Source organism: Amphiura filiformis, chromosome 10 (assembly GCF_039555335.1).
Source record: "Amphiura filiformis chromosome 10, Afil_fr2py, whole genome shotgun sequence".
In the NCBI taxonomy this organism is placed as follows: Eukaryota; Metazoa; Echinodermata; class Ophiuroidea; order Amphilepidida; family Amphiuridae; genus Amphiura; species Amphiura filiformis.
Genome location: NC_092637.1, coordinates 46,400,914 through 46,414,912, shown reverse-complemented (window position 1 = coordinate 46,414,912; position 13,999 = coordinate 46,400,914). Strand labels below are relative to the sequence as shown.

General features: G+C 36.7%; 1 protein-coding gene across 1 annotated transcript; it reads left to right on the top strand.

Annotated features, from left to right (window-relative positions):
- On the top strand, positions 1-12,203 carry LOC140162949 (alkaline phosphatase, tissue-nonspecific isozyme-like). The gene is made up of 7 exons (XM_072186266.1): positions 1-29; positions 1,106-1,281; positions 1,901-2,105; positions 7,417-7,557; positions 7,954-8,145; positions 8,829-8,966; positions 9,490-12,203. Exons 1-7 carry the CDS (start codon positions 8-10, stop codon positions 9,711-9,713), a joined length of 1,098 nt encoding a protein of 365 aa, XP_072042367.1. The 5' UTR covers positions 1-7; the 3' UTR covers positions 9,714-12,203.
- Positions 12,204-13,999: the final 1,796 nt, after the last annotated feature.

The following is a 13,999-nucleotide window of genomic DNA, read 5'->3' as shown; positions in this document are numbered from 1 at the left end:
TAATATAATGGAGGAATCAATCATGGCAGGTGTGTAGGGGTGTAGAGGATGTGTTTCTATGTGAGTGTGGGGTGCGAGGGGTGTAGGGGTTGGGGGTGGGGTGTGTTTGGGTATGTGGGTGAGTGTGTGTATAAACATGTCTTTTACGCTATAACATGTTTAACTCTGATATCTGCCTTCTTATAAGTAAAGTAGGTAATGGGGATACGCATCATGCACAAGAACAAATTAACACAATGGGGAACGATTGCTCGCTATACAAGAGCATGAAGAGGAACCCGAATATATTTAATAAGAACGAATGAACAGTTTACCTACCCAAAGTGTTACAATTAAACATGACAACAAATAAACACAAGTTCCGACAACCCAACTTGAAAAAAGCAAGGGAATGTGCCAGCATGGGAATCGAACCACTACCTTCCGATTTCTAGACGGACGCCTTATCCATTAGGCTACCAGCTCCCACTGATAAACGGTGGTTTTAAAACTGGGTCTAATGCAAGCAGACACAAACAAATACGGTATTACGCAAGTACACAAGTACACAAGTGTAGCAGATCATTACTGAAGCTTAATCGTTTCCCCAGTATAATACAAGTAAAGTAGGTAATGGGGATACGCATCCGGCACAAGAACAAATAAAAACAATGGGAACGATTGCTCGCTACAAGAGGAAACCGAATATATTTAATAAGAGCGAATGAACAGTTTACCAGCCCAAAGTGTTACAATTAAACATGACAACAAATAAACACAAATTCTGACCGGCACACAACCCAACATGGAAAAAAAGCAAGGGAATAACAATTTTAATTTTTTACACTTTCTGAATGGGCCTTTAAAGTACATCATATAATGAAGTACCTTTCTCCATAGACAGTAGCTACTGTCTATGCTTTCTCCCACCCTTTCTGCATAGACAAACACTTCCGACTGCAAACGGAGGTCCTGGGGTTCAACTATTTCTATATTCCACCCACTGATTGCCCATGTAGACAAATCAGTCCACTTCAATTTTGACAACCTCACTCGGTGACTGCTTTTGTCTTTCCATTGATAAATAACGAAATATGTTATAATAGCAAATATTGTTTTTTACCAGGAAAATCTGCTGGAATTGTGACGACGTCTCGTATAACGCATGCTACCCCGGCTGCCTTGTATGCTCATCTTGCGTCTCGTCGATGGGAGGATGATACCGACATCCCCTTACAGCAGAGATCTGAGGGCTGTATTGACATAGCACGTCAACTTGTTCAGGAAACTGCAGATGTAAAGGTATGACACCTCCATGCAGTTTTACAGCAATGTGCATCCCGTGGTGTGCAACTTCCTTTTCACTTGTTTCGTACCACAATTGAAAAATTGACTTAATTTTGGTGTATAGCATAGAAATTTTACCATTTTTACCAGCAAGCCACCACTGCAATTGAATATTAAAGTACCTAAGTGGAAGCATATAGCATAGACATGGTGGAAGAAGGACCCAACACCTTTTTTTGAGATATTAACAGAAAACTTAACATTTGGACTATGATTTGGAAAATTTTTAGAGACACACTGTTTTCATCTTCATCTTTAGTACCGGTACATGGACATACATTTAGCACGCATGTGAAATGATATATGTTCCAATGGTAACAATACAGGTACTAATACGATAAAACTCATTTGTGTAAAATGGTGAAGTTGGCCGTTCTTCCACTTGGGTATTCAATTATGAATGCGAATTGTATTTGGGTTAAAGCTAAAGTAGCTTAAAGTGTGACAATTGACAAATGCGCATATACTTGCTGAAAAATAGTGAGCGAAATTATTTTTTTCGGCCCCAAAAAGGACGTTTTAACTTTTGCAACTACTTCTCAAATTAGTCAGGTTTCATCTTCTTCTAAAACAGGTCATATTAGGAGGTGGTCGACAATACTTCTATCCTAATGATATTTCTGATCCGGAATATTCTAACCGAAATGGAAACAGAGAAGATGGCCGAAACCTAATAGAAGAGTGGTTGGCGTCACATGATAGCGATTCTACAGCCCGATATGTGTGGGACAAAGCAGGATTCGATGCCATTGATCCAGCAGAGGTCGACTTCCTTTTAGGTATACGAGCGTTGGTTTATTAATATGGACCAAACTGGAATTGTCACAGTCAGGCCCGGGAGTCGGGCCCAGAGAGAACAGGTTATTGGCGAGTTAAAAAATAGGCGAGTTAGAAAAAGGCGAGTTAAAATGGCGAGTTACCCCCTGCAGTGTTTTCCGGAGAGTCCATGTGGCGAGTTAAAATGGCGAGTTACCCCCTGCAGTGTTTTCCGGAAAGTCCACACGGCGAGTTGTGAATTTCCGGAAAGTCCACGAGGCGAGTTGTGAATTTCCGGAAAGTCCACGCGGCGAGTTGTGAATTTCCGGAAAGTCCACATGGCGAGTTGTGAATTTCCGGAAAGTCCATGTGGCGAGTTGCGAATTTCCGGAAAGTCCATGTGGCGAGTTGTGAAAAATGCAGTTTTGGTCAAAATTCAAAAAATGATTATTTAAAAAAATTGATACCATTAATGTATTCTTTGACTCATATTATACTTTATCATATAAATAGATATCAGCCTTGATTTTAAATACTGCAATCAATAGTTATTACAAATACCATTAATACTGTACAAATTTGCCTAGGCATTATGTGTTTTGACTTTGGCACATACAATTTGATTTTTTTTTTGTGTGTGTGCAGTATGTCCTAACTAGTTTTTGATGGTAAAAACAAAAGGATTTCAGTATCAGTAGAATGCACAGTGACCGCCACTGATGTTGATGAAAATGTATGTATGATTTTTTATTTCAAGAGTAGTGAGATATGATTAGGTTTCTTTTATATTAGTGGTTGCTTGTATATCCGATCCACCAAAAAAACGTTGACAACGTAAAGAAAGCAGCAAGTTTAAAAAGCCCCCACCTCGGCTCACTTTTTGAAACTTGGTCCCATTTGTAAAAGATACTGATTTAAACTTTGTCCTAATTATCAACTTAAAACATTTCCAGAAGTGTTATGTATCTTTAATGTGCCGATGCGATATAAAAGTTCTGGAACGATCAGAAAGGTTATATGTTGTTCATGGCCAATATCCTATATATGTTTTGTTTTATAATAAGTAGGCATGTTAATGGCAATGATGCTATTGTTTAAACGTTAAAAACACCGATTTGCTGTTGATATTCAAAATGGGACCAAGTTTCAAAAAGTGAGCCGAGGTGGGGGCTTTTTAAACTTGCTGCTTTCTTTACGTGTCAACGTTTTTTGGTGGATTTTATTTCTTTTGATGAATGTAGCCAAGCAGCTTTAAGTTTTGAAAGTCATCGGGTTACGAAGTAGGCCTACTCCATAAAACGAATAAAACGAAACATAGATGTTTGAAATTATATGTTATCCTTGATTTATGACAGTAAATAATTTAATAAAACTTTATCAGCCGTTTATTTTTAAAACTTGCTGGTCACAGCTACCGCGTGACTGTAATGTTAATAGGGATACATATACATTTTAATAAACTTTATTCAAGGCAACTAAGAAAATGTAAATATGAACAACACATACCCAATGTTGACGATGCCAGCGAGACACAGAGTCAGTGCGATTTACTTCAAATTGAAGCTGAGAAATGCGTGTATGATTATGTAGCAAGGCTTATACTACGGAAGCGTCTAAGTGCCACGACTTAGCAAGATAATTATGTTTTAATGATTGTAGTTTTTGTAGCCCTGCGGGGCAATCTAGTTGGATATCCAAATTTCGCGGATGATAGTTCTTTGTAGCCGTGCGGGGCAATCTAGTTGGATTTCCCTATTAAGCGGCGGTTGTTGGCGGTCTTTCGCGGTTTATAGTTTTAATTTCCCTCATTCTTCATGTCAACCATGATTGTGGTTTTGTAGCCCTGCGGGGCAATCTAGTTGGATATCCAAATTTCGCGGTTGATAGTTCTTTGTAGCCCTGCGGGGCAATCTAGTTGGATTTCCCTATTAAGCGGCGGTTGTTGGCGGTCTTTCGCGGTTTGTAGTTTTAATTTCCCTCATTCTTCAAGCCCTGCTCTCTATCGGGGGTTCCGTGTGTCTGTGGTGGGGGCAGTCCCTCCTTTTAATAGGCATTTGGGTATTTTTGCCGCTTTGCTTATTTGCCTTTACGTAACTATGACTTTAGTGGCCTTCTATATTTGGTTGTATCTTTTTGGATACGTTTTGTCCCTGCTGTCTTTCATACTATAATAATTTTTCACACCTATAGAGTGTATGCAATAAACCCAAGCGGAACGAGAGTTGCTAAGTAACCGCTACCCGAACCATAAACACATGCATGATCAGACAACAAGTGTTCAATTTCCCCATAGCTTCCCACGTTGTACACATGTCAGTCGAATTTGGCGGTGTTGGTTTGTTTGTCCTCCAAGTTATAGCATTGTTCACTTTGTGTTGAACATTGTACGTGGGCCTCACTGTAATAACTCAAAGATAACTGTGATCATCATTTCAAGAGGTCACTCTCCCGATTAAGCTAAACAACCTATGTGGAGGAATTTTATGCATGAGCAATCACATCAATGACGTAGTAATGAATACCCTCTATAGAGTGTATGCAATAAACCAACCGGAACGGTATAACAATTGAAATGACAGTCATGTTGGAATACAGTTCTACGATAGCTGAAGATGACAAAGGGACAGGTCTCTAGATCGATTCAACAACCATTCATACATATCACATGTTTTATTGTCCTATTATCATGCGAATCGCACCGTGGTAGGACAGAACTAAAAATGAGAAAAATATTGGTAACATCTTGCTTTGATAAAAAAAAATAATATCATAATAGCACTGGATGATTAAAATTGTGTTATCCTTGATTAATGACAATAAAATTATTGTTTAATAAAATATTGAAAAAATTAAGTTGGTCATCGGATTTCGAACTCGAGTCCCCGGATTAGGAGTTCAATGCCTTAACCATTACACCACGAGACTCGGCTGCGAAATTGCGTGTCGATGTACAATATTTATTATATGAATTGATGTGTCGTCCGAAAAGAACAAAAGAATTGTGAAAAACTTGATTTTTTGGCGAATGGGGTTCGGAATTTGTATGTACGGTATTTCAGAAATTGCTAGGGTATAATTGGAAGTGAATCTGAAAAAGTAGTGTGAAGGTGATAACCAGGTAGACCTGTAGCAGTGTCTAAAAATTCTGGATCAGTATGATTTGCAACTAATTTTCGCTATGAAATACCGCGTGAAATGGAAGCAAAAATATTTGTTTATTACGAACAATGATTGACTGTAGGATTGGTGGCCCTTTTTGAATTAATGAGTTGTCAAGATATTACACCTGGGACTGTAAATAACATTTAGCATGGTTTTAGATGCACTTTGTACCCAGCGAAAAATAACATCGAACAATAGAAGTCAAGTGTTTTAATGTTAGCTGTAAATATAGTCTCGCGGGAGCATCTGTTATTAGTCTTCTTTATCAGTCTTTTTTAAAAAACTTGCTGGTCACGGCTACCGCGTGACTCTAATTATTCATGGTACAATCAATTGACTGATTATGTGTTGTGCCCCTTTGTGTTGTGTTTTTTTTAAAGTGTTTAAAAAGTTTTATGACTTTTATTTGTATAACTTTTTCGGGTTTTATTTATACTAGAAGAAGAGGGCAGCCTATGCACAGGCGAGAGTAGCACTGTCTCTATATATTAATTCCCAAGATCATTGCAAGCCCGAGAGAAATATATGATAAATGGAAACTGATTTTGCTGATTTTGGACTAGCAGCTTTAAAAAAAAACAGTACTTAATACACTGTGACATTTTTAATTCACTGTTGGAACTTCATCATAGTCTTCCCAGCAAACACAAAAACGTTTTAAAAACGTTTTAAATAAGTTATATTTTGGCTTTTGGTTTAGGTAAAAACGTTTTAATAACATTAAAATGTCGGGTTATATAAAGGTCATGATAACGTTTTAAAACGTTTTGTATGAAAACACACTACAACAATATTTTTAAATGTTTTCAAAAATGTTATTGTAAACTATTTTTGCAAACATTTTTGCCAAATATTGTGTCAATACTTAAATAACATTATGTTAAAATATTTGAACCCAGCAAACACAGAAATGTTCTTAAAATGTTTATTTCAAAACCTTTTAATAACATTTAAATGTCGGGTTATATAAAGATCATGAAAACGTTTTTAAAACGTTATTGAAAATATTTTGGGCAAACATATTTCGCAAAATATTTTTACAACCCCAAAATAACATTTTGTTTCGAATGTTTTGTATCAAGTTTTCAAGAATGTTTTTGGAATGTTATTAAAACGTTTTTATACCCTTTATATAACCCGACATTTAAACGTTTTCTGTAAAACATTTTTGTTTGCTGAGCAGTAGATTATCAAAAATGTTTTTTAAGGTTATGAAAACGTTTTATACTCTTAATATACCCTTTATATAACCCGACATTTAAACGTTTTCTGTAAACCTTTTATAACCTTTTAAAGTTATGAAAACGTTTTATGCTCTTAATATACCCTTTATATAACCCGACATTTAAACGTTTTCTGACAACCTTTTATAACCTTTTGCGAATGATATCGAAAACGTTTTGTGTTTGCTGGGTTGCTGTAACTCGCCACCGGGACTTCATAGTGTTACTGTAACTCGCCACTGGGACTTCATAGTGTTGCTGTAACTCGCCACTGGGACTTCATAGTGTTACTGTAACTCGCCACTGGGACTTCATAGTGTTGCTGTAACTCGCCACTGGGACTTCATAGTGTTACTGTAACTCGCCACTGGGACTTCATAGTGTTGCTGTAACTCGCCACTGGGACTTCATAGTGTTACTGTAACTCGCCACTGGGACTTCATAGTGTTGCTGTAACTCGCCACCGGGACTTCATAGTGTTACTGTAACTCGCCACTGGGACTTCATAGTGTTACCCATGGGAATATCTAAAATAGCCTGACTCTGTGGGGGTAACTCGCCTTTTTAACTCGCCTTTACCTAACTCGCCCATATTGTAACTCGCCTAAAACATGCTCTCGGGCCCAGACTACTCGAATGCGGAAGGATGCGATGCAATGCGATGCGATGCGATGCGATGCGATGCGATGCGATGCGATGCGATGCAATGAAATGAAATGAAATGAAATGAAATGAAATGAAATGAAATGCAACGAATAAATAAAATCTGCGCCTCGGAATAGTTCTACTAGATTGATGGCGCATTACAAATGCTTATTATTATTATTATTATTATTATTATTATTATTATTATTATTATTATTATTATTATGAAATGAAAGTTGACCAAAAAATAATATTTTTTCTTAAGAAAACACAAGCATACTTTGTATACAACCTTCTATTGCAGGCTTATTTGAACCCGGCCACATGAAGTATGAAACAGAACGTGAAGACGACGACGCAGGAGAACCATCGCTTGAGGAGATGGTTGAGAAAGCATTGCAGATGTTGCAGGAGAACCAAAACGGATATTTTCTGATGGCTGAAGGTATATAAGATTTAACATCTGTAAACATAAATATGATACACAGTGAAGTGTTGGTAACAGCTCCAGTGGAAACAATTCGGGTGAAGGTGAATGCGAATTGATGCGACTTACATGCGAGTGAACCTCACCATCAATCGTCAACCACCTTTGAGGTGGTTCATACGCGGTAACGTAAATAGTTCGGGTGACGATTTGGCGGGTAGAAGACACAACAATACAGCAGAAGCATTCAAACTCTGACCTAAGGTCATGAAAAATATTTTCTGGACTTCCACCTTCCCCACCACATACATGAAAAGACTGATTGAATTGTATTTCAAATATTATTATCCATATTAAAGACATATGAACTCATTAATTTGAGTCTAATTCGATTGTATCATATCAACTTTTCAGGAGGCCGGATAGATCACGCCCACCATGAAAACAATGCTTATAAAGCACTTACTGACACGTTGGCATTTGAACGAGCAATACAGAAGGCATTGGATATGGTGAATCTCAAAGATACACTCATCATCGTCACCTCTGACCACGCCCAGGCAATGAGCTTTGTGGGCTACACCGGGATAGGAAATCCTATATTTGGTAAACTTATTCATGTTATTTAAAACAAATGTGTTTTTTAATACGTTTAACCTGTTTTAAGATTCAAACATGCAATATTTGTGTTCTTTGTAAATAAAAAAAAATGAAGAAGTAGCCTGTAGCAAACTGCCCTAAAATTCGTTCTTGTCCGAGCAACTCGTTAATTTGCCCATTATGCTTATTATTAACGAATTTTTACGGTATAAGGAACCGCAATGAGTTCTGCTAGGATCGACCTCAAGAAGCCTACATCTGATAATCTGGTGCTGTGTGCTGGCTCTTGTAATGGCAGAAAGAAGGGCAGAAAGAAAGGCAGAAAGAAAGAAAGGCAGAAAGAAAGGCAGAAAGAAAGAAAGAAAGAAAGGCAGAAAGAAAGAAAGAAAGAAAGAAAGAAAGAAAGAAAGAAAGAAAAAAAGAAAGAAAGAAAGAAAGAAAGAAAGAAAGAAAGAAAGAAAGAAAGAAAGAAAGAAAAGAAAGAAAGAAAGAAAGAAAGAAAGAAAGAAAGAAAGAAAGAAAGAAAGAAAGAAAGAAAGAAAGACATAAATCGAGCGAACAAATGAACGAATGAATGAATTGGAATTGGTTGACTCTTCTGTGAGGTTCTTGAAGACATATATCATGTTGAATTGTTGAAGGAATTTCCACTTATCATCTAACAATCTAGTTATTTTTGTGTGACACAGGCCTTAATGATAAGGAGGTTGACGATGAAGGGATACCTTGGTCTACTCTTCAATACACCGGGGGACCAGGAGGAGCTATAGAAAGGGACACCTTCCGAGCAACTGACAGCAGAAGAGATCTGACCAATGTTGACACCGGTTTGTACACATAATTGTTTTGTAATATCTACACACTCTAAACATTAGTATTGTAACATTCCCAAAATCGAGGTTTTTCAGTTAAACACCGGAGTTAACACTAGCATAGTCACAGAGCAAAGTGGTTTTCAATTTGGTTGTAGGCATAACTTGGTTACGAGAGCGTAAGTCCAAGAAATCGTCTAATACAGAGAGGGTGAAGCTTTTAGTTCATAGGATATCCGAAAGGCTTCAGTATTATAGGAAAAGGATTTATTTGGCTTGGATAAGGTGTCCAGGAATTCAATATGTCTGATGCTCTCATGTCCCACTCAAAATTAATTGGGGGTCTTTCAAGGATAATTGAGAACAAATGGGTCTTTGGTGAGGATTTTGTTTAAATGCAAGGGGTCTTTGAGGGGCATAGGAAGTAGTCTCTTGTACCGCCAATACCAATTCTCTATGTAGCATGGACTATGTAGGCATATTATAGGCCTATTAAATGACATTATTAATTTCCCAACTTGTTTCTTTTCTTTTTTAGCTGATCCAGATTTTGTGCAACCTGCACTTTTTTTGCGCCCAAAGAGCCCTCACCATGGTCAGGACGTTCCGATCTATGCTATTGGTCCTATGGCTCATATGGTACACAGCACTCACGAAGAAAGCTACATTGCTCATGTGATGCGTTACGCAGCCTGCATAGGAGACTATGAAAATGACTGTTCTCGTCAAGCTCCACGTAGAAAATTAAGAAAACAAGATTAGGATGAATAGTTCAACAGTAAAGAACTTTTTTTACCTGAAAATAAACAGACATAGTTTGTACCGGAATTTTTTGTTGCAAATTAATAAAGTTATAAGTTCACATTTTCTAAGTATTCGCAGGAAATCATCATCATGAATTTGTAATTTTGAACATATTGCAAAAGATAATCATATTGACAATGCTCCTTGCATTTGAACATATTTTTTCCTTCAGAATTGTAGTTGCAATATCACATCGTTACTGATAATTGTATATAAATTTACACGGTCCCTTGGGTTTGATGATTTGATTCACACTGTCTTGGTTAATAGTAAAGCTCTCCCTATATCTCATGGAGGCACTGAGATAACAGGTTTTCTCTCCCTCCCTATAAAGAAGTCAAAAAGTATTTTCCTGTATATATTTCATAAATAGATCAACAGGTGTATAAAGATATATAATAATATAAATATAATATATAATAATGATAAGATATAAATGATCTGTGTTAGTGTTGGTATATATTTTTGTATCCGGCCTTTAAGAATGTCTCCGGCAATCACAATAGTATGCCTTATATGATAGAAAATTAATTATCAAGCACGAATCACGTGGTTTTATTTGAAACAAACTCATATTGACTATAAAAACTAATTAATACAGCCGTCTCTCAACACGCGAAGTTCAAAATTCCCGGGCGCCGAAATGGTTCAGTGTAATGACGTCCCAGTAACACAATGAAGGCTGACGACAAGTGAGCACAAGTAACCATGACGTCATTGCACTAGATAATTTCGGCGCGGGAATTTTGAATATCGCGTGATGTGAGCCGGCTGTTTTTATTCATTTTTATGGTCAGTATGAGTTTGTTTTAAATAAAACAATGCGATTCGTGCTTGATAATTATTTTTCTAACATATAAGGCATAATGTTGTGATTGCCGGAGACATCCTTTTTAAAAATCTTAAAAATAAGTTCAAATTGTATGGGTCTTTTTTTTTCCTTCACCATTATATAAAAATTTGGTCAGTATAATTCGCTTCTTTATGCTAGTGTCAGTTGCCTTAGAGACAGCAGCAAATATTCGTTCTGTTGTCATAGTCAACTCTATGATACTGACCTTCACAATATTTTTGCAACCCGTCTATTGTGCCGTCACACAAAAGTTGCATTTTTAAAAGACCTGGGATTCCAGATGATCGACTGACTGTATGGCTTTATTTGGCAGTAATCTGACCTGAAAAAATGCCACTTCGATATTTTTTGGCATAAGTCTTGGTCGTTGACCGTTTAATGCTTTAAACCACTCTCTAAATGTACACCGAGTCAGTGGAAAGAGTGAAAAAAAAAGAGTGAGAGAGTGAAATGGAGGCTGGAGTGGAAAATTTCACTAATGTATGCAGATGATCTGATTCTTATGTCAGAGAGTACGTGCTGCTGGTTACACATTTTTTTGTAACAAGTGGAAATTGGTAGTCAATAAGTCTAACGTAATGATTTTAACAAGGGTGGTAGATTAATTCGTCAACATAGTTGTAAGTATGGTAATTGTAACATTAATGTCACTAATGAATAATGTTATCTTGGAATTATTTTTGTACCTTCTGGCTCGTTTACAAAAGCAATTAACAGACTTAATTAAAATACGTCATGATTGATTTGATGACTCAACAAAATGTGGTTTTAAGTTATTCCAAACATTAGTGCAGCCAATAATTGGTTATGGCTGTAAGGTTTGGTTTCCATTTCTGTTAAATAAATTTAATAATATATAGTAGTTTTCTGTCATTATATGATAAACTACCAGGTCAATCTCTTCATATTAAATTTTGTAAAGGAGTTTTGGGTGTGCATAACAAATCTACAAATCATGCTGTTAGAGGTGAACTTGGTAGTTTCCCTTTACTTATTCATATGATTAGTTTATCAGTTGGTGGAAAATAAATGTTAAATGCCATAACGGTAGTAAAATAATATGACCTTGTGACAGATGCATTAATTGATAATAGAAGGCTCCACTCATCAGGCACATTTTAATGGTCATCTGGTATCTTTAATATAGTTTTAAAATGACTCTAAAAAGGCTGGATATATGAGATAAACCCAATGTTATTACTTTATCAAATTTTGATGATATTGTGCATGGTGGTATTAAAGATGTATAATGGGTAAAACAAATCACCTGTTACCAGGCTAAAATTAGGACTTTTTGTCTTTTCAAAAAAACCTTTTCGTTAGAAAATTATGTCGTGATGGTGAACCGCTCCTCTCGTGTCTCATTTTGTAAATTAACAAATCAGCTAATGCTTGAAAATGGTCGTCATTTTAATATTAAGCCTGATTTGTAAGTTATGTGATAGTAATGATGTTGAAGATGAGTTTCACTTTGTTATGAAGTGTTCTTGCGGATAAGATTGCTTGATAATTTTAGAAGCATCTATGACTTTGACAGTCTATGTGATAGAGATATCTTTATACTTATCATGCTTATAGTTATTCAGTTTGTAAACTCATATCTACCAAAAAACGTTGACAACGTAAAGAAATCAGCAAGTTTAAAAAACCCACCTCGGCTCACTTTTTGAAACTTGGTCCCATTTGTAAAAGGTACTGATTTAAACTTTATCATATTTACATCAATTTAAAACATTTCCAGAAGTGTTATGTATCTTTAATGTGCAGATGCGATATTAATTTGTAAGCTTTCTGGAACGACCTGAACGGTTATTATCTTGTTCTTGCATGATAAGCCAATATCGTTTTGTGTTTTGTTTTATAATATCATGATTAATGATTGAATTAAACGAATAACAAGTAGGCTTGTTTGTAATCTTGTTGGAAACGCTGTATTCTGTTGAAATAAAATAAAAACACTGATTTGCTGTTGGTGTTCAAATGATGGGACCAAGTTTCAAAAAGTGAGCCGAGGTGGGGGCTTTTTAAACTTGCTGCTTCTTTACGTTGTCAACGTTTTTTTGGTAGATTTCTTTTCTTTTTATGAATGTAGCCAAGCAGCTCCAAGCTTGGAAAGTCAGGTTATGAAGTGCACCATAAAACGAATAAAACGAAAAATGGATGTTTTAAGTTGCCATTCTTGATTCATGACAATAAATAATTAAACAAAACTTTATCAGTCGTTTATTTTTAAAACTTGCTCGTCACGCGTGACTGTAATGTTCAGAGGCGTACACAATGATCAATAAACATTTTAATATACTTTAATTATTCAAGGCTACGTAAATATGTAAATAAAATGTAAATATGAACAACACACACCCAATGTTGACAATGCCAGAGAGACACACATAGAGTAAATCCGATTTAGGCCTACTTCATGTCGGAACTGGTAAATGCGCATATATTTAAGCCTATACTACGGAAGCGTCTAAATGCCCCAGATAATCGTGTTTTAATGTTGGTGGTTCTTTGTAGCCCTGCGGGCAAATTACTTGGCTATCCGAATTTCGCGGTTTGTGGTTCTTTGTAGCCCTTCGGGGCAAGTTGAATATTCCTATTAAGCGGCGGTTGTCGGCGATCTTTCGTGGTTTGTGGTTTTCATCAAGCCCTGCACTCTATCGGGAGCTAATTTATAGTTTAAGCTTGTTGAATATCCATATTTCGTGGTTTGTGGATCTTTGTAGCCCTGTGGGGCAATCTAGTTGCATATCCAAATTTCGCGGTTTGTGGTTCTTTATAGCCCTGCGGGGCAATCTAGTTGGTATCAATATTAAGCGGCAGTTGTTGTTGATCTTTCGCGGTTTGTGGTTCTTTATAATCGAATAATCGATAGGCCTGCGGGCAATCTAATTGGATATCCCAATTTCGGGGTTTGTGGCTCTTTGTAGCCCAGCGGGGCAATATAGTTGAATATCGTGGTTTGTGGTTTTAATTTCCCTCATCAAGCCCTGCCCTCTATCGGGAGCTAGTTTATAGTCTAAGCTTGTTGGATATCCGTATTTCGTGGTTTGTGATTTTTTATAATCGATAGGCCTGCGGGCAATCTAGTCTTTCGCGGTTTGTGGTTCTTTGTAATCTTTCGTGTTTTGTGGTTTTGATTTCCCTCATCAAGTCCTGCTCTCTATCGGGAGCTAATTTGTTGTTTAAGCTTGTTGGATATCCATATTTCGTGGTTTGTGGTTCTTTGAAGCCCTGTGGGGCAATAGTTCCATATCCAAATTTTGCGGTTTGTGGTTCTTTATAGCCCTGGGGGGCAATCTACTTGGATATCAATATTGAGCGGCAGTTGTTTGCGATCTTTCGCGGTTTGTGGTCTTAATTTGTTGGATATCCATATAATCGATATGCC

Coding starts and splice junctions, on each gene's coding strand:
- LOC140162949 (XM_072186266.1), top strand. CDS start 8: ATGGAGGAATCAATCATGGCAG. Junction 1,282..1,900: donor AGGAAACTGCAGATGTAAAG/GTATGACACCTC, acceptor CTTCTAAAACAG/GTCATATTAGGAGGTGGTCG. Junction 8,967..9,489: donor TCTGACCAATGTTGACACCG/GTTTGTACACAT, acceptor TTTCTTTTTTAG/CTGATCCAGATTTTGTGCAA.